Source organism: Protopterus annectens, chromosome 7.part0 (assembly GCF_019279795.1).
Source record: "Protopterus annectens isolate FY-2018-M chromosome 7.part0, PAN1.0, whole genome shotgun sequence".
In the NCBI taxonomy this organism is placed as follows: Eukaryota; Metazoa; Chordata; order Ceratodontiformes; family Protopteridae; genus Protopterus; species Protopterus annectens.
Genome location: NC_056739.1, coordinates 839,396,063 through 839,417,134, shown reverse-complemented (window position 1 = coordinate 839,417,134; position 21,072 = coordinate 839,396,063). Strand labels below are relative to the sequence as shown.

Here is a 21,072-nt window from a genome sequence, read left to right as displayed (position 1 = left end):
ACTTTCTTTTACTATGCTTAAAATCCTTTTTGGTGTATTTGCTTTTGGTTGGAGGTATATGTTTGTGTTTTTAATTTTATTTGGTCCCCATTTGGGGGGCACCTGACATCTGGGGCAAGAAAATCTGATGTAATGGTGTCAGCTGCATGTTTTATACCCTTGACGATCTGACATTATGGAAGACGGGACAGCAACCGACGCAGGACCCAAGACTTTGTTAATCAGGCAGACTGAGGGCAACCTGCCAGCAGATTACCCAAATGTAATGACTGCAACAGTGAATACACTCGAAAATCTACATTTATGGTAAGTGTACTCCACTGTACTTTCATCGGATCTGACCAGTTCTGATCTGAGCAGCTCTTGGGGCCAAGGACGTGAAGTCGGACTGGAGGGGATGGAGGTGTCTTCGACTCTGACATTGTCGGATCCAAACCGTTCCTTCGGAGCTTCATCTACCTTAGCCTCAGCCCCAGTCCTCACGGCGGACCCGAGGAGAGCTTCCTCCTTGCTGGGTGCTAAGGTGGTGCGCTCTCTATCGACATTTGATGTGGTGGAGAGGGTTCTCTCCCAAGGATCGAGACCCCAGCCTGTTTCCTTGGATTCTGCCCACTCCCTCGGATTTGGTTACGACTCCCTTCAGCTTGTCTCAGGGACAGCCTGTGCTAGAGGAGCCCCAGGCGGTTCCCCTGGAGGATCCCCCGCGGCTCACGAGCCCTCTTCAGATTGTCCCACTGAAGAGGGTCCTCATAAGCACACGTGCAAAAGGAAGCACCTGGACTCCCCTGAGTCCCTTACAGAAGACACTGATTTAGATGAAGAAGAAGGTTCCCCCAGGTCACCTCCCAAGGATGTCTCTGCCAGAAGGGAGGTTGGTCAGCCCCAAAACCTTCTGCGGATGAATCCGTGTTCCTGGAGGCTTTTGGCACGAGCCCATCTACGTCCGGGGTGTCCCCACCGGCAGATCCCTTAGTGGATCTTATCACCACGCGGGCATGGAAGGAGCCTGACACCATAGAACCGATACCTAAATGCCCAGACAAGATTCTTTTTCCGCCCTCTGACAGACAGGCATGATATAAGGGATCCCCTGTGGACGCTATGGTGGTTGCAGCAGCCACCAAGAGGGAACTGGCTCAGGAAAGTTCCTCAGTTCACCCTCTGGACAAGGAGTTTAACCGCAGGATTTATGAACACCTTTATTGTATAAACAAAAATGATGATAAAATGCGCTCAGTAAACACATTACTACACACCCCCACCATAATTTCAAGTTTGCCATTTTGGAGATTTTGCTAAAAAATATAAGAGGGGGTGATTGGAAAAACTTGTTGCTGAGGGCAGAATCCAAATGGCAATTTAAATTAAATTCAACTATATATCATGGGCTCAATGAAAATATAAGCATTAAGCCTGAATTAAAATACAGGGCTGGTACATTGTAACAATATATATTTTACATTTTACAAACATTTTTATATTTATATATAATTCAGAGCACCCTTCAACTGAAAGTCTTACTAACTCCAGACAGGGTCCAGAGTCTACGCACTCGTGTATCAATAATTCTTGACCCCAGGTTACCAAAAGCGGGCGACATTCTCAGAGCCCTGGCCTCTATGACTGCAGCAATCTCTATCCTCCCCCGTGCGCGTCTTCACATGCGAGTTCTACAATGGACTCTAGCCGTACAGTGGTCTTGGCTAGATCTCCCCATGGAATACCCAATTCAAATCAACAAAGCTTGCAAGGCGTCACTCCTCTGGTGGGTCCAATCCCCAGAGATTGCAGTGAGACGCCCATTTGTTTCATCCACAGCCCAAGCCACAGTGACCACAGACGCCTCCCAGCTCGGGTGGGGGGGCATTATCTGGGAAGGATGGTCCGAGGAACGTGGTCCCAGATCGCGATCAGATTGCACATTAATGTTCTGAAGATGAGAGCAGTGTTTTTAGTGTTGCAAGCCTTCCACACTGTTCTTCCTCCGGGGACTATTGCAGTCCAGTCAGACAACATGTCTGTTACATCAACAAACAGGGAGGAACTAGATCTTACCCTCTGTGTCACGAGGCCATGAGAGTGTGGGAGTGGGCGATCTCCACCAGTCGGTTTCTGATTGCAATGCAAATCCCAAGATGCCCCAACATTTTAGCGGACAGATTGAGTCGGGCTATTCTAATACCATACAAGTGGTCTCTGAAAAACAGTTGATAGCGGAGGAGATTTTCCTTGCGTGGGGACAGCCTTGCTAAAATCTCTTCGCATCTACTTCCAACGCAAAGTTCTTCGCTCTGATTCCCTCACCAGGGGATTTCCCCAGAGGCTCTCTAGTCCATGCTTGGCCTCCCGGGTTGCTGTACGCTTATCCCCCATTACCACTCATTCCGAAGTTTCTTCAGAAAGCTTGCCGACTGGGGTACAAGATGATCCTCATTGCCTCGTTCTGGCCCCGTCCAAGTGTGGATGTCCTTCAGGAATGCAACTGCAGTCATAACATATGGGTTGTCCTGCTTCAGGCAGCCCTCAGTCAGCCGGATTCCAAAGTCTGGGTCCGACGTCGGCTGATGTCGCATTTCTCTCCGACGTCAGAGCGGCAGGAGTACATAAGCATCAGCTGACGCCATCTTCTCCAGTCTTTCTTGCCGCGCGGTGCCCGAAGCAGAAGCAGTTCGCAAGTGCCGGTCGGTCAGCTCCTGTATTCTTCGATCCGAAGTCATCAAAAAAGCTAAGTACCCCGTTGGGGACCTTTTCTTGCCTCAGCCGATGTCAGAAATTACTGAAAAAGTTAATAATTGTTTGTCTTGTGGTAAACAAATACCTCATAAGGATTTCCATTCTTATTGCCTTCCTTGCCTTGGCCCAGACCACGACGTCTCGGCCTGTGCTGCCTGTGCTCGCTTCAATAAGCGCACTCTCAGGCGCCGGGCGGAGTTCGCTGAAGACTTTTTCGGCGAAAATTCGATTACAAGATGCCGTCGGAATTACCGACATCGCAGACTCCTAAAAAACGTAAAGACCGGGACCGCCATCCTCAGCCCGCGTCTTCCACCGACACCATGCCAAAACCTACCGCGAGTGCCCTGGTTCCCTCTGAGGCGGTTATTTCACCGCTCCGAACCGAAGACACCGCATTACCGATTCCTCCGATACCGGAGACCACACCGACGCCAGTTATTGATTTTCCTCCGGATACTGAAACCGAGGAAATGCCCGAGACCATTGCTGTGGATAAGGTCACTCCTGCACGTGGAGCTGCTAGGCCTCCCATGTCCATGTCTATCAAGGCCTACACACGTGCTAAGGCAGCCAGCAAGACCAAGCACCTTACTGCTAAAGCCGTACCTCAGCCTACTCCTGAAACACAAATCATGACTATGGCAGCAGACTTAATCTCCATGATCAGAGGTTCCCAGGCCCATCCTGAGAGAGGATCCCAGCCTCCTCCTGATAAGAGGCCCAGGGTTGAGCCCACTGACCCTCTCCCTTCAGATGATTCTGAGGCCTCTGGCCACTCCGATAGCCAGGAAGAGCCTTTCCAGACCTACGAGGACTCAGATGCAGAGGACTCCATCCCCTCGGCCTCCCCTCCTGAGGATATTTCTTTTGGGGAAGTTCTGCATTCCATGAGGGAACATTTTAAGTGGCAAGGCCAGGAATTTTCTGATTCCAGAAAGCCTTAGTACCTTCCTTAAAAGCCCCAGCACAGGCCCTTAGCTATACCTCCTGTGCTTGATGTTTTGGATGATTTATACTCTGACTCCAGTGTTACCCCTGATACTCTCCCTCCTGCTCCTGCCAAGCCGGACAGATACTATAGAGTTCCTGAAACACATTCTCATTTCTTTAGGGCCCATGCTGTTGATTTAGAAACTATTTCGCAGAGGCCGAAAGGGGTTTCAGCTACCACCTCCAAAAATCCTTTGCCTTCCAACAGGGAAGGTAGGTCATTAGAGAGATGGGGGAAGAAGGTTTACACCTCCACTATATCTATGAGAGCTCTCAATTGTCTCTTTCATATGTTTCAATATCAGGATTTCCTGTTAGATGATTTACAGAAAACTTTGGCCTCTCCTGATCCTTTAGATAGGAAGTCTTTGCAGGAGGCTGTACACAACTCTCAGCAAGTTAGCAATCACTTCCTTCAGTGTGGATATGATGCATTGGAAGCTTCATGTAGGGCAGCTATGACATTCGTAGACATGCATGGTTAAAAGAACAACCTCTACCAGATCATGTTAAGGCAAAACTTCTTGATGCACCCTTGGAAAAGAACAAGCTTTTTGGTGCTAATGCTAAAGATGTATTAAAGACCATTGAGGAAAAAGCCAAGTCAGTTCTGACAGTCAAAGGTTTCCTCCAGGTTCAGCCACCCAGATTCGGCAGGAATTGGCCTTCAAAAAACTGGTCCTTTCCTAATCCTGAAAGATTTCAAAGGGGCAAAAGCAGGCGTGGCCGAGGAAGAGGACAATACAGAGGTTCCTACAGGGGACGACAGTGGCAACCAGCAAACCAAAGAAGTGACACAGGGGCTTCTCCTGCCCCACAGGGACAAGCCCAATGACTTTCCTCTACTTCCGCTAACCAAAGAGCAAACAGAAGCTCCCTTGGGCGGAAAATTATCACTGTTTTCAGACAATTGGCACAGATTGACAAAGGACAAATGGATTTTGGACATTATAGACCAAGGCTACAGGTTCCACTTTCATACCTTACCAAGGAATCAAGGCATGCCAAACCTACCGCAAAACCAGAGGGCAGAGGCTTTCAAGCAAATTTCTCTGCTTGCTCAGATCAATGCAATAGAAAAAGTTCCACAACAAGAACAAGGGCAGGGGTTTTACTCAAGACTGTTCCTTGTTCCAAGAAAAGAAACACAATGGAGACCAATACTGGATTTGTCCGCATTAAACACCTTTCTCATAGTACCAAAGTTCAAAATGCTGACCTTACAGCAACTCCTTCCCATGCTGGGCAAGGGGTCTTGGCTGATTACTCTGGACCTCAAGGAGGCATACCTGCATGTCGCTATCAGACACAGCTGCAGAAGATACCTCAGATTTCTTGCAGGGCCAGAGCATTATCAATTTTCAGCATTGCCATTTGGCTTATCTACTGCGCCCAGAGTGTTTACAAAATGCCTGGCTTCAGTAATTGCTCATTGCAGGCTCCAGGGGATCCAAATTTACCCGTACCTGGACGACTGCCTCATACAAGCGGACGACAAACTGATTTTGACAAAAAACTTGGATTATGTCATTCAATTGCTACAAGCTCTGGGATACACAGTCAACTTCCAAAAGTCAAGACTGCAGCCATCCCAGCAAATTACTTTCTTAGGAGCCAATCTAGACACAACCTCTCAAATGGCTTACCTGACAGAAGACAAGCAAAAGAAGTTAACTCATTATTTCAAAGGTTTGGCAAAGCTCACCCAGATGACTGCAAGGAGATTCCTACAGGCCCTGGTGGGTTACATGGCATCATGCATTCTCCTGGTTCCATTAGCAAGACTACACATGCGAAAGCTTCAATGGTACCTAAAAAGTTTATGGTCTCAACACAGCAACAACCTAGAGACAACCATACCGCTCATTCCATGCCTACAAAAGGAATTTCTATGATGGGCCTCGGTAAGCCAGGCAAACACAAGTATGTCATTCAAAAAACCAGAAATAACACAAACAATGACCACAGACGCCTCAGACCTTGGATGGGGGGCGCACATGGAGGGCAGATGTATTCAAGGACAATGGTCTCCGAAGGAAACACATCTGCATATCAACCAAAAAGAAATGCTGGCAGTCATGCATGCCATCAAGGCCTTTCGACAACAACTTCAGCAAGGCCACCTGCTAATACGGACAGACAACACCACTGTCATGTGGTACATAAACAAGCAGGGGGGCACCCATTCTTACCCCCTTTGCAGACTGACAATGAATCTTTGGGAAAAATCACTGAGCTTAAACATACAGTTGCAATCCCAGTTTGTTCCAGGCAAAGACAATGTGCTGGCGGACAGCCTAAGCAGGAATTTCCTAGACCCCACAGTGGAGGTTACATCCAGAAATCTTCATAAGGCTCACCTCGACATGGGGCAAGCCAGAAGTAGACCTATTTGCCTCCCACCTCAATCATCAGCTACAAAAGTTCTGTTCAAGGACATATCATCCACTAGCATGGAAAACAGATGCTCTCTCATTCAACTGGAACTTCCTAAAGATTTATGCATTCCCACCTCTGCCACTGATGACCACAGTACTACTAAAGATCAAAGCAGAGAAGCCAAAAGGGATCCTAATAGCTCCAGACTGGCCAAGACAACACTGGTATCCACTACTACGGAGCATATGCCACAACAAAAAATGGGCCCTTCCCCAATGGCCCCATCTTTTGACTCAAAACAACTTCAAGACAGTACATCCCAACATTCAGACGCTCCAGCTAACAGCTTGGGAGATTCCATGAATAACCTCAATCTATCTCTCTCCAAGGAAGTTCAGCGGATATTAACAGAAGCACGCAGACCATCCACCAGAAAGGTTTATTCAGCAAAATGGAAGAGATTCAGCATTTGGAATACCAGCAAGGGTCATGATGCATCATTATTGAACATCCCACTCATCCTGAATACTTGGCAGATATGCTACAGAATGGACTCTCATATTCTTCTATAAAAATACATGCTTCAGCTATTTCAGCTAGATACAACACTGATCCACCTGTGTTCTCACATCCTTTAAGGCAGTTTCTTAGAGGAATCAAGAATATCAAGCCACCAAGAAAGGCCCCAGTACCAGCTTGGGACCTCAACTTTGTCCTAGAAAAACTGACTCTACCCCCCCTTTGAGCCAGCAGCTTCTGTGGACTTACAATTCCTCTCATGGAAGACAGCTTTCCTGTTGGCAATTACCTCAGCAAGAAGGGTTTCGGAATTACAGGCCCTAATGGCAATACCACCGTTCATTACCTTTCATAGAGGACAGGGTCTCCTTACGAACCAACCCTAGTTTTCTGCCAAAAGTGGTATCCAGGGTTTCTTTAAATCAAGCAATTCACCTGCCTACTTTCTTTCCCAATCCTGAGAACAAAGGGAAAAGACTGTTGCATACCTTGGACATTCACAGACAACTTCGCTACTACCTGGACAGAACCAAGGCCATTAGGAAGTCTGATCAGCTTTTTGTAGCTTACGTCCCTGGAGTACAAGGAAAAGCAATTTCCAAACAGACTATCTCAAAATGGATTGGACATTGCATCAGATTATGTTATTCCTTCCATGGAAAGAGTGTACCAGCCAATATCAGACCACACTCTACCAGAGCTACAGCCACCTCTACAGCATTCTTAAGAGGGGTGCCTACAAAAGACATTCTAGAAGCTGCTACATGGAGCTCCGTGCATACATTCTCCAAACACTACAACCTTCCTTTATATTCCAGATCCAGAGCAGGCTTTGCTTCAGCAGTCCTGCAGGGATTGATAGCTACACCATCCTTTTCTTAGAGCTTTCCACCTCCCCCAGCTAAGCTATGGTATTCAACCCATATGTTATGACTGCAGTTGCATTCTTGAAGGACATAGTACAGTTTTGTACCTACCATAAATGTAGATGTCCGATAGATATGCAACTGCAGTCGGGTTTTCCCTCCCTCCTTCCCCTCTATTCCTTGGGTCCACTCCTCTCCCTATTATCCTAGCTGGGGATATCTGTTATGGTGTATCTGTTTATTGCTTATTTATTTGTCTGGAAACCTGTTTTGTCTTCCAAATTGATTACAGCCTTCCTTGGAGGGCACCTGGCATCTAGGGCAAGAAACACTGAAGAAGATGGCGTCGGCTGATGCTTATGTACTCCTGCCGCTCTGACGTCGGAGAGAAATGCGACATCAGCCGACATCGGACCCAGACTTTGGAATCCGGCCGACCGAGGGCTGCCTGAGGCAGGACAACCCGTATGTTATGACTGCAGTTGCATATCTATCGGACATGTACATTTATGGTAGGTACAAAACTGTACTATTCTTCTAGTCAACTCTTGTGCTTTTTTCTCCCACTCTCAAGCCTTTTCCGTTGAAATGCTGGAAAACGTTTCACTGCCAAAGTCCCTCTCTGGTCTTTATTATCTGAAGAACAAGAATAATTTCCTTCTGTTTCATAGCTCACATTTTGTTGGACAAACTTTTGTATTTCTTCCTTAGCAAGTACTTCATCAAAAAATGGTTTTGTTCCTCCAAGAAAAAATATTTTTAAGATAGCTGGGTACAGCAGTTTGAATCTCATGCCTGCTTCTCAACATTCCCTGAATAATGGAATAAATTTACTCCTCTTCTGCCTGGTGTACAATGAGTAGTCATTCTCCACAAACGCTCCACTCTCTCCCACTTTTAGTATTTTGTCCTTCTGCTACCATTTTTTTTTTCAGAATCAAGTCCTTTTGCTGGTAAGATTACACATTTACTGTTAAAGGTCGAGGTTGTTTTCTCATAGCCAGGTTTGGAGCATATACACAATGTGCCCTTTCAACTAACAATTCCTGTTGTGGATTACCAGTCCAGTTGCTTATTTGTGCTTACATAAAATTAATACAGTCTGTTCCTTCCTGCTTCTCAGGAACAATGATCTCAGGTTTTCCCTATTTGCTCTGTCCTCTAATTCTATTATTTTTGAAACATCTCTTCTTGTGCAGTATCATATTCAGCCAGACGTTTCTTCATTTCGACCTCTGAGTTTTGCAGTTTTATCACCTTATCTAAATATAAAGCTTCTTCCAGACTTTTTTTTTTGTTTGAGTTGATATACCCCATCAGTGTTTCATTTATTTTAATCAGGCCTGTATGCAGTTGTATTGTGCTTTCCTCTAGGTTACTGGAAGTCATGTCTGGAGCTTGCACTTCTTTCTGCTGAACAGCTGCAGTACTTTTCACAGTCAGTTTTTTTTGTCACCTTTTGTAGCCAATTTTCCTTCAGGTCATCTGTATTTCATTTTTCCCTGGTATCTTGGCAACTGTTACTGAAATTTACCCGGAGATCTAGGTCCACTGGCTTTCTTTGCTAAGTTTCTGTTTTCCCACTGGGAGAGCTAGAAATAAGCTATTACTGAATGTACAGCAGTCTGGGACTTTTCGTCCGTCTCTGAATTTTTATTCCTGGGATAATAATTTGCCCTTTGTCATGGCTCAACTGCAGAGTGGCTTGCCACTGTTTCATGGTCCGTGTGGTATAAGCGGCAACTGCTCATTGTAAGGTGTGTATTATGCATATGTAAACACTCCTTTATCTGTGAATGTGGAATGCTATCAAATGCTTTTTTTGTAATTTATCCATGTTATACTTAGATTTTTTCCCCTTTTTGCAATTCTCTGTTATGACTTTATTTAGCAACACATGATCCTTTGGTCCATATCACTTTCTTATGTTGTCCTTTTGTTCTATTTTTTTCTAAATGACTATTGGCTCTGTCTGCATCAGGTCCAGTATATAGCTTGCGTATTGGCGGGAGGCAAGTTATTCATGTATAGTTTTTACGATGGCTTGCAGGTTCACTCTTAAGGAGTATCACTTCCTGTTGTTATCCAGTTTGGTGTGTTCAGGATGCGCATATAAGTAAATCTTAACTCAGGGCTAAATATTTGTGTAATGATGTCAGCGCTTTTAGCCAGAAGTTAGGTACTGCATCTGGGCTTGGTGTTTTCCATTTAGGAGCTTTTCTTAATTTTGTCTCACTTTCTTTGACCATTACTTCATCCCATTTCATAGCTCTGCGCTAGATCTCCTTACTGCTTTGTTTAATTCTTCTATCCATTCAGCATCTTCATAAATACTTCTCCAAAATGTGCCTGTCTTTTTTCTGGCATTTCTGCTCATTTTCTCTGTTTCCCAATTCTTTATAAAATATTTTTGGGTCATCAATAAATTGCTTATTTTGTACTTTTCCTTTATATGTATCTGCATGCCTTCTAAGTTTTTCTTCCTGTGCTGATATTGTTAGTTTGTTATTGGCATTAGTATACAGTAAATTTTGATCTCTTCTGATACTGTACCTTGTTTTTATTGCATCTGTCTTTCTAAGGACTTTTGTTGACCTGTTCCCTTTTCTATCTTTTCCATATTCTTCTGACAGCAATACTATCTATAATTGCTTTTTCAGTTTTCTCTATTCATTGATTCCATGGTAGCGTTTTACTTGCTCCCTTCTTTTCATTACTCTGTTTTTGTGGTAACACTTTGTTACTAGTTTAGGTACGAAATAATGTATTATATTTATTTCTGTTACATCACATGAATTTCTCTTAATAGTCCCGATTGCTGTTTATCTGTTTTATCAATCTTTTAACATTTTGGGTCTTATTTATTTTCAATAATCTATTTCTTTTATCTGTCTAAACATTTTTTATTTATTTTATTTATTTAACATTTGTTAACCGGGAAAGTCTGACTTGGAACAAAGCCAATTTTCAGCGGAGGCCCGGGGAGAAAGGTTCCACATGCTTTTCCTTCTCTATTAATTCAAGCATGTCTTCCTCTAAATACATTCCTTCTGGCTTGAGAGCATCATCTTTACTCTCCATTTCCTACAAGTAATCTACAGAAAATTTCAGAAAATCTTCCTATACCATATGCTCTTCAGATGCACCCTGCGTCATTTGCTGCTCCTTTATATGGAAACCCTTGGCCCATCACTCTGCAACCATTACTTGTGTCAGAGTTGCCATTGTTTCCTGCTCCTTCCCTTGCTGTACAACTTCAACTGGACTTTCCTACCTGTCTCCTACATAAGGCTCTAAAGCATCATGTTGCAGATCTTCTTCCGATACCTTCTGCTTCACCTGTTGCTGCTTAATCTGGGGACCCACAATTCCATTGTACTGTGACATTGCCTGCGTTGGATTCTGCATACTAAGTCCTTCACTTCGCAGATAATCCATAACTTTAATTTCTATTTGTTTAATTTTTGCCTTACTAATTCTCATTTCTGCATTCTACATTTGTATTGGAAGTGTTCTGTGTTGGGGTGCCTTTGCCTGTATTTCTCTTGAAATATCTTTGGAGCTGTTTTTTGTATTAATTAGCTTTCTTCTTTCCATAAATATTCCACCCTACTACATCTTTTTTCCTTGCCATGTTTATTTCTTTTTATACCTTTTAAAATCTCTGGGATTTGTTCCTTATATTTTCTCACATCCTCTGTTGTTTCTTTTTCCAAGTAGCCCAAAGTTCCTTTGTGTATGCCATGTTTTCATAAATCTGTTGTATTAGTGAATACAGATTTCATTTTGAAACCTTTAACATTTTTTTTTTACTTCTGCAAGTATTTTTCTTTCCTTTAATTTCTCTGTTAATCTTTCTAAATGTCTTATATCTGGAAATTCTGGGCTTATTGCATAATAATACATGATTTCTTTCTTATCTTCAATACTCCACTTTATCATCTTTATAGGTATTTTTTTAGCTCGTCAGTTTTTGTGGACTTCTATTTCCATTTACAACATGGGTGCCATCTTCCCCATGAGTTAGGCCTAACTTTATTGTGTGAGTGTTTCTGTGTCCTGAGAATTCTTTACTGTGTTTTTTTCCAGCCTTGGCACCATTGTGTACACCAGGATTGGGCACTTTTTTTATCCTGGGACCTGTGTGCCCAGCTGTCTTTACTTTTTAAAATACCTTTCTCCATGATGTATACTGTATAAAATGCAGTCTGTATATGAGTGATGTATTGATGATGATTTGTAAAAACTGAGTTTACCACATGAAGGTACTCACCAAGACTTGAAGATGAATTTAATTCCAGCAGTACTGATCTCATTTCCTTGCTGATTTTTTGATTTCTCTCTCCATTTGGCTTATTGTTATGATTTTTCTGATGCTGCCATGTCCTTTGAGGTGGTCCTTTGAAAGTATTGATTTATTTGGCTTCTAGGTGCTTCTGGAGTGGATAGTGAGAATAAAAACAATGAATATTGACAGTTCTCCAAATAGAGTAATTAAGTCATGCATGCTTCATTTTCCATCTCTCTGCACATTAAACTACTGCCTAAAAGGTCCGAAGTCCAGAAATGCTGAATAGTTGTTTTCTGTTTTTATTAGGTTACGCAAAAATTTGAAAGCCTTAATTATAGTACATCCTTCATGGTTTATTAGAACACTTATAGCAATTACACGACCATTCATAAGGTAAGCATACTTTGGTTACAGTTCTGAATAAATGTATTTTATATAAAACTTAAATTTACACTATGCTTTTAAGGAAGAAGTGTCTTCAGCTGCCTTTGACTCGTGCAGAATACTGAAATGTTCTTCAAACAGAAAGACACATTTAGTGAATGGGAAGTCCATTATTTTTCCGTGCATTCTGCAGTTTATTCTTTCTGCTGCACATTTGCCAAAGCAGAAACATTTACAGTGACAGGCTTGTTGCCTTGCAGGTTTCCTGCTTCTGATGATTTTTTTATGTGGTGAAGCAGTCGCACTGTAATACGTGTTGCAATACTGTTTCAGAAACTACAATGCCAAATAGGAAGAGAAAATAATCTAAAGGACGATAGTGTTCATTGTTATACCTGTTCTTTGTAATAAAGGCAAGGAGTATTTAATATTAATCAACTTTGAAAACTGAATGTTAAATTGAAATGTGTGCAAACAGCATAATATTTTGCCTTCAAGCGTGATTAACAGGGTTTACTATCATCTTACCACAGGTTTACCAACCAGAATTCCAAGTAAATTAACTAAAACACTGAACTTTAAGACTTGTCCCCATGCAGGACTCATGTTAGCACTTGTTTCTATGTCTAGAGCAGTAAGGAGGTTTGATGTTTAGTATTTTTAGTCCTGAATTATGATCGTTAAATTGCAGTTACCTCAAGATTCTGATAGGCAAACTTGTGTTTGGTATATGATAGAAAACCATGTAACAAGTATCATAGATTGTTTAAACAAATTGCTTTCATTGCAAGTGATGTTTGAAGCTTTGTTTCTACCTCTGAGGTGCTGTTTTCAGTTCTCATTAGAGTGTTGTACTCTTAGTTGCAGATTAGTTTTTTTTTTTTACTGAATATGACTCACTAGTATTTCCTTTGTCTGCTCACCTCTTCAGTCCTGCTTCCATTTTATTGATGTCAAACACTGCCAGTAAGGAGAAAGCTTTCCACTGGCTTGTATTCATTTGCTGGCTGTAGTTGCTTAATGTAGACTGAAAGCAGTAGTAGCAGCGGTGCGTATAAGAAAGAAGCAGACTGTATAAACTCAGAATTTCTAGTCTGTGTGCTGTGCGTAGCTCTTGGCTGTTCTTTCCTTTAGTCTAAAGTCTTGTATTTCCCTTGGTTTCTGATTCTAAACTGTGTGTGTGTGTGTGTGTGTGTGTGTGTGTGTGTGTGTGTGTGTGTGTGTGTGTGTGTGTGTGTGTGCACGCTCCTGTTAATAATTACTTGGTACACTAGTAACAAAAGAAAGTTGGCCATTTTCTTGTAGAACTTATTTCTTAAGCACTCACAGGTTGTCATTTCAAAAGGTTTGTGGTATATGGTCTGTTCATAAAAAGAAATATTTTTTGGTTAATCTACTTTGGGCTTGTGTTGATGCCCAAGATACAATGGCATCATAACTCCATGTAGTCGGTGCATCGATCATTGTTGCAGTAGCCTAAGCTAAATGGGTCCTACGACCTGTGACAGGCCAGCTTGCAAAGATAAAGGGGTGCTTTCCTCACACTCCCAACTGTCGGGAGCTCGGACAGAGCTTCATATAAAGACAGTGGTGTCACTTCTGTGCTTCCTCATTTGTTGCTTGCTTTAAAGAATGTTTTGCTCACTGCTTCTGGCTGATCTGATTGTCAACCTCCAGCTCCTAGGATGTCTGATAGGTTATAATAGGGTACCTCAGACTCATAAGCATTTGTTTTGAAATTTTAAAGTAAACCCAGCTTTGATTTCTTTGTCCATAACTGCTTCTGCTAAGCAGTTTACAGTTGCTAATCTCTTTCCCTCTGACAAGAATGGGAAAGCAGTGAATAAGTTTGGGAACAACATGTATTCCTCCAGTACTTTGACTTTTATGATTTTAAACTGTCAATCTCAAGTGCTAAAGACAGTGCTTTTATCTTTTGAGAACATGCAGAAATCTGTAGTTAATCTTCAAATTTTTGAGGTAAAACAAAATCCTTGAATGGCTCTGTTGCATCTGCTTCTCAAGTTGCTAAGCACATTTTAAAGTGTGCTTATGTTGTTACTGAATCCTTCTCTAGAGTAGCTACTTCTGAGTCAGTATTGAAAAGACTGACTTAGCTATGTTCTCAAAATCTTCCTGAAATTGTTAAAACTGAAATTTTGTATTTTCTCTTGGATAAGGAGGTTCTCTTTGGCCCTTCTGCATCTGGGGTGTTAGTGTGATGAAAGGAGAAAGTTTATACAAGAAGTGACTATTTTTCATCCTTTTTTCAAAGGAAATTAGAATTAGTCCTTCAACTTCGCTCTCTTTTTCAGTAAGTCATTTAAGCAGCTAGGTGCCTGCGAGCATGATTTTAAAAAGCAATGAGAGAGAAATTCAGAAAGAAAGGAAAAGAATAAAAAAGTTAAGGACAGTCCTTTTAGGCATGACTATTGCTCTTCTCAGGCCTTTCCCCCATTCCACATTTCCGAGACTCCATCTTCCTTTGTAGCAACAGATTTTTATAAACAGATGGGTTCTGAATGTAGTTCAGCAGGGTTACACTTTGCTGTAGGAATCCCTCCCTTCTTTCCAGGGTGCAGATCAACGTGTGTGAATGTACCTTTAAGAAGCTGTCCAAGGGCTTGCACAAGTGTATAAATACTGAGCACGTGCAAGCTAGAATACCATTTTGTAGTAAGCTGCTGAAATATAGACATGTATGTATGTAAGGTCTGTCTAACTAGTTTGTTTGTATTTTATGATGCTGCTATTCATCCTGCTGTGTTTCTATGTATTAAAGCATCTAAATGAAACACCCTGCCTACTTGTCATCTATGTTAGAGAGAGACGAGCAACACGGGATTCTTCCTTGCCTTGTGAACCATGTTTCTCTCTTTTCTCCCATTCTGCACTAAGTACTGTCCCAGAGTGTTATGTAAGTCATACCTCTCTTCAATTTGGGCAAAGGCTTTTATTCACATATTTTTCTGGTTTAAAGAATGGAGGACTTTTGGAATATTGCACTGGACCTTTCCTTTCAAAATATTTTTGTCAAGGTATCAAAGTTTAAAATATATTCCCTTCAGTCTCCTCTTGCTCTAATCCACCCTCTAGTCTCCATGGTAAAGCTAGAGTTAAAGGACATCTGTATTCATATTCCGTTAAAGTACCAGTTCAGGTGTTTAAGGTTTGTTGTGTTAAGCTTACATTATTGGTTCTGTCACTTACCCTTTGGACTATATTCATTATATTGATCACTGCTGCAGTAGCATTAGCTATATTGTTAGTATCCTGCCAAAGATATAGCAGCCGTCCAGCTTACAAAACCTCAGGGCACCTCCCATGTGCTCAAATCTAAAAATCCAAGTTTGAGCTCCAAGCCCTTCAGACCTTTCCTGCTATTAACAATGGTGCTTCCTTGAAGGCTTTGGAGAATCAACATTTCTTCCCTTGCTGAACAGGTAAGTTCCCTTTGGGGGGGGGCCTTCCACAGGGAAAAAATATTGTTTAAATATACTATCTGAAGTAGTTAACTTCATTTGATCAGCAACCTGTGGGTATCGGATCCGACCTGGATCTGAGCCGGCAGCTTTCCAAGCTAAAGATCCGAGCTCCAAGCTCCTCCCCCTTCCCATAATACCCTGCTACCTCCTTCTAGCCCTCGGATCTCATTTGCCGCGGCTTTAACAAGCACGAGTTACGAGCTCCTGGCGGTTAGGTAGGAAGTATTTGTCAAATTCTTGACTTTTTGGTAAAATTAGAGAGGTGTGTGTTTGTGTTTAGTTTAAACCCATTAGCTTAGTTTAACTTTAATATATTCACCCTTCCCCTTATTCTTGTTTGTCTGTGTGTGTGGTTGTGTTTTTTGTTATGGCCGAAGGCCCTAAGGTAATTTTTTCTAAGTGCTCTGAGTGTGGCCATAAGCTCTCCCCAGCTGATGGCCACACTCAGTGCGTTCTTTGCCTGAGGGTAGCGCATTTGTCATCGGGCTGCCAGATCTGCGCAGCCTTTAACTCGGGCTGTGAGGGATAGGAGGAACAAGCTGATCCTGGCGAGTCTTTTGCCCGCAGACTCTGCTTCTTCCTCCTCTCCCTCAGTGGCTCTAGCCGTGGCTGCGGCTGTTCAGCCAACTGTACTATCTCCCCTGGCTGGGACTCAACCTCCCACCATTTCCCAGGGAGAGAAAGAGGCAAAGAGAAAAGAGAGGGGAGAGAGAGAGGGATAGAGAGAAACATAGGAACCACAAGCGGCGGGCCGACTCTGCCCCGCCGGCTAAACAACTCTCTTCTCCCCTGAAGATTTCCGTATCTTCCCCCTCTCGGCTCCGTTCCCCACTTTTCTCGCCGGAGGAGGAGCCCTGGCCATCTTCGAGGTCGTCGCGGCGGCCTTCCCGGCCAGCTTCGGCGGCCTCTTCTAGGTCAACACGAAGCCTTTCAGACGCTGACATGGACCGGATGATGCATCACTTCCTACAGGCCCAGATGCAGATGGGAGTGCTCCTGCCTCCCCCCCTCCGGGGGGGGGGGAGCTGGGCCCCATTTTTTGCCCCCATAGCTCCTTCTCCGATCCATTATCGGGTTTCGAGCCGTCGGATACGAGCAGTCTCAGAGCCAGGGAGTCGGCGCCAATAGTAGTTGCTACTTGGACGCCGGCCATGCCTTTGAGTTTGTCAGATCACTTTTCGGATCCGAGCTCTCTGGGCCGAGAGCCATGCGTCGGATCCGAGGGGGTAAGCGTGTCTTCGGCTCCATTGCGGTCGGAGCACACTTCCCTTTTGGGTCCGATCGCTTTGGCTCTGATGCCGATCCTCGCGTCGTATCTGAGGGTGTTGCTCATGGAACCGAGAGAGAGCGGCTCACCTTCAGCATTCGACGTGGTGGAGAGGGTCCTCTTGAGAGGTTCGGGACCCCCTGCTTGTGCTACGGATCCAGCCAGCGCTCCCTCGCAGACAAGCTTGTCTTCCATCATCCGGCCCTAGGGACAGTTTGCGTAGATGCCCCACCCAGTTCTACTGGAGGAACATGACCCTGTTAATGAGCCCTCCTCGGTCAGTCCCACTGAGGAGGTCTCTCACAAACACAAGTGTAAGAGGAGGCACTTGGACTCCCCTGAGTCCCCCACGGATGACACCGATTTAGAGGAAGGGGAAGGTTCCCCCAGGTCACCCCCCCGAGGATGTCTCCTTTGGAGACATTATGGAAATGCTACGCCTAAAAGGGGGGTGGTCAGCCCAAAAGCCTTCCTCGGATGAGTCGGTGTTTCTGGAGGCGTTTGACGCAGGCCCCGTCTACCTCTTGGGTGTCCCCTCCGGCTGACCCCTGGTAGACCTCATTACTACCAGAGTGTGGAAGGAGCTGGAAACTGTAGAGCCAGTCCCCAGGAGACCAGATAAGATCCTTAGCCCCCCAGTGGATAGGACAGCATGGAGTAAAGGTTCCCCGGTAGATGCCATGGTGGTGGCAACTGCCAACAAGAAGGAACTGGCACAGGATAGTTCCTCGGTCCATCCTCCTGATAAGGAGTCTCGGACGATGGATCGTATCAGAAAGTGGATGTTTGCTTCGGCTACATTTTCCATAAGGGTGCTGAATTACTTGGCCCATGTGATTAGTCTTCAGCGGGATCTGGTGAAGGAATGCGCTGAGTCTCCCCCTGAGTCCATGTCGGCCAAGGACAAATGGACCTTCTCGACTTGCATGGCCACTCTAAAATCGGTATCGAACACGTCTATGCGGCTGCTCTCCCATGCCACGGAGGGGGCCACTAGAGCCAGCGGATCAGGCATCGCTTTACGGCTTCACGCCTGGCTCTGACTTTGCGGAATCCTTCAAGGCTTCCTTCGCGAACACTCCCTTCGGTTCTACCCTGTTTGGCAAGACCGTCCACGATACAATGGTCCAGAGCGAGAAAGACGGGAAGACGCTGCCTCCCGTTGGAATCCGCTTCTGGACTCCTCAAAGGTCCTTCTCCAGGAACCGGCGAGGACAAAAGAAGATGTGGTTCCGGACGTCTTAGCAGTCCCGTTACGCTCCGGACCCTTCGTCCTTCAGAGGCAGAGGGGGACAAGGTGGACGCTGACCCAGAGGCAGAGGGGGGGGAGAAGAATTTTGGGTCACGGGAACCCTTTTCCGATTGACCCACACAGCCCTGAGGGGTTGCCAGACTGCTCCTCTCTGGAGGCATTCCGGGGGTGTTTTTCGAAGCACCTGGCACAATGGGAGTCCATCACATCAGATCGCTGGGTGCTTCGAATAATATCCAGAGGCTACTCTATCCCCTTCATAAATCTTCCTCCTCAATCGAGGTGCCTCCCCGATGTTCCCCCCAGTCAGAGGGAGGCTGCAGCTTTAGAAATAAAGAAGCTGCTAGAAAAAAGTGCCATCCAGCACATCCCCCCAGACCAGTCCGGGTTAGGCAACTACTCCAGGTTCTTTTTGGTGCCAAAAAAGACGGGGGACTTAAAACCAATTCTCGACCTTTCTACAATGAACCTCTTCGTTGCCAAGGAGAAATTCTGGATGGTCACTCTTCAATCCATTCTCCCCCTGTTGCAGGAGAACGACTAGATGTGCTCCATAGACCTCAAGGATGCGTACTACCCCATTCTCATGGACAGGCGATCCAGGAGGTTTCTCCGCTTTCGGTTGGGGGCCAGTCATTACCAGTTCAGGGTCCTACCATTCGGCCTCACCACAGCCCCCAGGGTGTTCACCAAGGTCATGGCAGTTGTAGCTGCCCACCTGAGGCTTTAGGGAATACAGGTTTTTCCTTACCTGGACGACTGGCTCCTTGCCGCCTCCACCAGGCATCTACTCTGCTCAGCCACGGATTGCTTCCTGCTTTTACTCTCCAAGTTGGGGATCACTATAAATCACAAGAAATTGTCCCGTCAACCAGTCCAAGTCCTGGACATCATAGGGGCCAGAATAGACACACTTCAGACCAAGGCCTTCTTGACGTTGGACAGACTTCGCAGCTTGACCCTTCACATTCTAGCACTCCTTCAATCTCCAACCCCATTAGCGGAGTTAGTCCTGAGAGCCTTAGAGTCCATGGCAGCAGCAATCAACCTTTCGCCCTTAGCTCGCTTGCACATGAGGGTTCTCCAGTGGACCTTGCAGGCCCAGTGGTCCATCCTTCAACACCCTTTGGACTCTCCAGTCCCCCTCAGCAGGGTTTGCAGAAATTCCCTCATATGGTGGCTCCAATCTCGAGAGCTTCGGGAAGGACGACCGTTCATAATGCCACAACCCTAAGCCACGGTAACCACGGACGCTTCTCGCCTTGGGTGGGGGGAGCATTGCATGGGCAGAACTGTGCAAGGTACGTGGACTCAGAAAGAGACCATTCTGCATATCAATGTCCTGGAGATGAGAGCAGTGCTTATAGCATTGTAAGCTCTTCATACCTTTCTCCCTCCAGGGACTATTGCAATTCAGACAGACAACATGTCAGTAGTCTGGTACATCAACAAACAGGGGGGACCAGGTCTTACCCTCTTTGCCGAGAGGTCATGAGATTTTGGGATTGGGCGATATCCACCAACCGTTTTCTGTTAGCAACTCACATTCCGGGTCGGTCCAACATCCTAGTGGACAAGCTGAGTCGAACTATCCTCTCGCCTTACGAGTGGTCTCTGAACCCCTTAGTAGCGAAACAGATCTTCCGCAAGTGGGGCAGCCTTGCTGCGATCTCTTCACATCGCCTTCAAACGTGAAGTGCAGCGAATATTTCGGTCTATCCCCCCCCCCCCCCGGGGAAACCCCCAGAGACGCTCTAGTCCATGCTTGGCCATCCGGTCTTCTTTATGCTTATCCTCCTCTTCCGTTAATGACAAAATTTTTACAGAAAGCTTGTCGGTTGGGGAACAAGATTATCCTCATAGCCCCATTCTAGCCTTGTCAATCCTGGTTTCCGTACCTACGGTCTCATCTTGTAGCTCCTCTTTGGATCTTAGATCCCATCCCGGATCTAATTTCTCATCCCTCGGGATTGGAAACTCCGAATCTGGATGACCTCAAGCTCTCAGCTTGGTTGATCCAGTTCCATTAGTTGCCAGGACTCCCGGTATCTCGTCTGCAGTTAGATCCATCCTGGTAGCGGCGCATAAGCCTTTTACCAGGAAGGTTTACAACAGCAAATGGAAACGGTTTTCCTTTTGGGCCTCGCATAGGAATTTGGATCCTTTCACTGCTCCCATTCCTGCAGTGCTTGATTTCCTATCGCATATTTTTCAGCAAGGGGCCAGCTCTTCTACTGTAAAGATTCAAATGGCTGCCATTTCCCATTTTCACATTGGAGAAACCTTAGTCCTTTAGCGTCCACTAAGATTTGTAAGACCTTCTTAAAAGGCACCTTCCTTTTGAGACCTCCTACTAGGAACGTTGTTCCCCCATGGGACCCAACCTTGGTCCTTAAGCCTCTAACTGGGCCTCCCTTTGAGCCCGCTGCTTCTGTTGATTTAAAATTCTTATCTTGGAAAACTGCTTTCCTAATAGCTATTACCTCAGCTAGAAGGGTGTCAGAGCTACAGGCCCTTTGTACTAAACCCCCATATCTTGTTTTCCACAAGGACAGAGTCGCTGTCAGGACTAACCCTTCCTTCTTACCTAAAGTGGCTTCCGAGGCGAACATCAATCAGTCAATTAATCTACATGTTTTCTTCCCTAACTACCAGAATAAAGGGGAATACAAACTTAATTTGTTAGATGTTCATAGACAGTTGCGTTTTTACCTGCACAGAACAGCTGCCTTTCGCAAGTCAGAGCAGCTCTTTGTTTCTTTTGCGAAGCCCTTCTTGGGTAAGCCAGTGTCGAAGTTGACTTTAGCTAGATGGATTTCTCAATGCATTTTGCCTACATACAATATACCTGGACGACCAGAGCCCTTAGGGGTTCATGCTCATTCTACCCGTTCTATGGCTAC

General features: G+C 44.9%; 1 protein-coding gene across 4 annotated transcripts in view; it reads left to right on the top strand.

The window, feature by feature from the left end:
- Positions 1–21,072, top strand: part of BNIP2 (BCL2 interacting protein 2) — a 2,487,402-nt gene that overhangs the window by 1,769,870 nt on the left and 696,460 nt on the right. For all 4 annotated transcript variants that reach the window (XM_044077377.1, XM_044077376.1, XM_044077379.1 and 1 more), the window contains exon 7: positions 12,088–12,174. In XM_044077377.1, the coding sequence (XP_043933312.1) occupies positions 12,088–12,174 (87 nt within the window). The remainder of the gene's footprint in view (positions 1–12,087; positions 12,175–21,072) is intronic.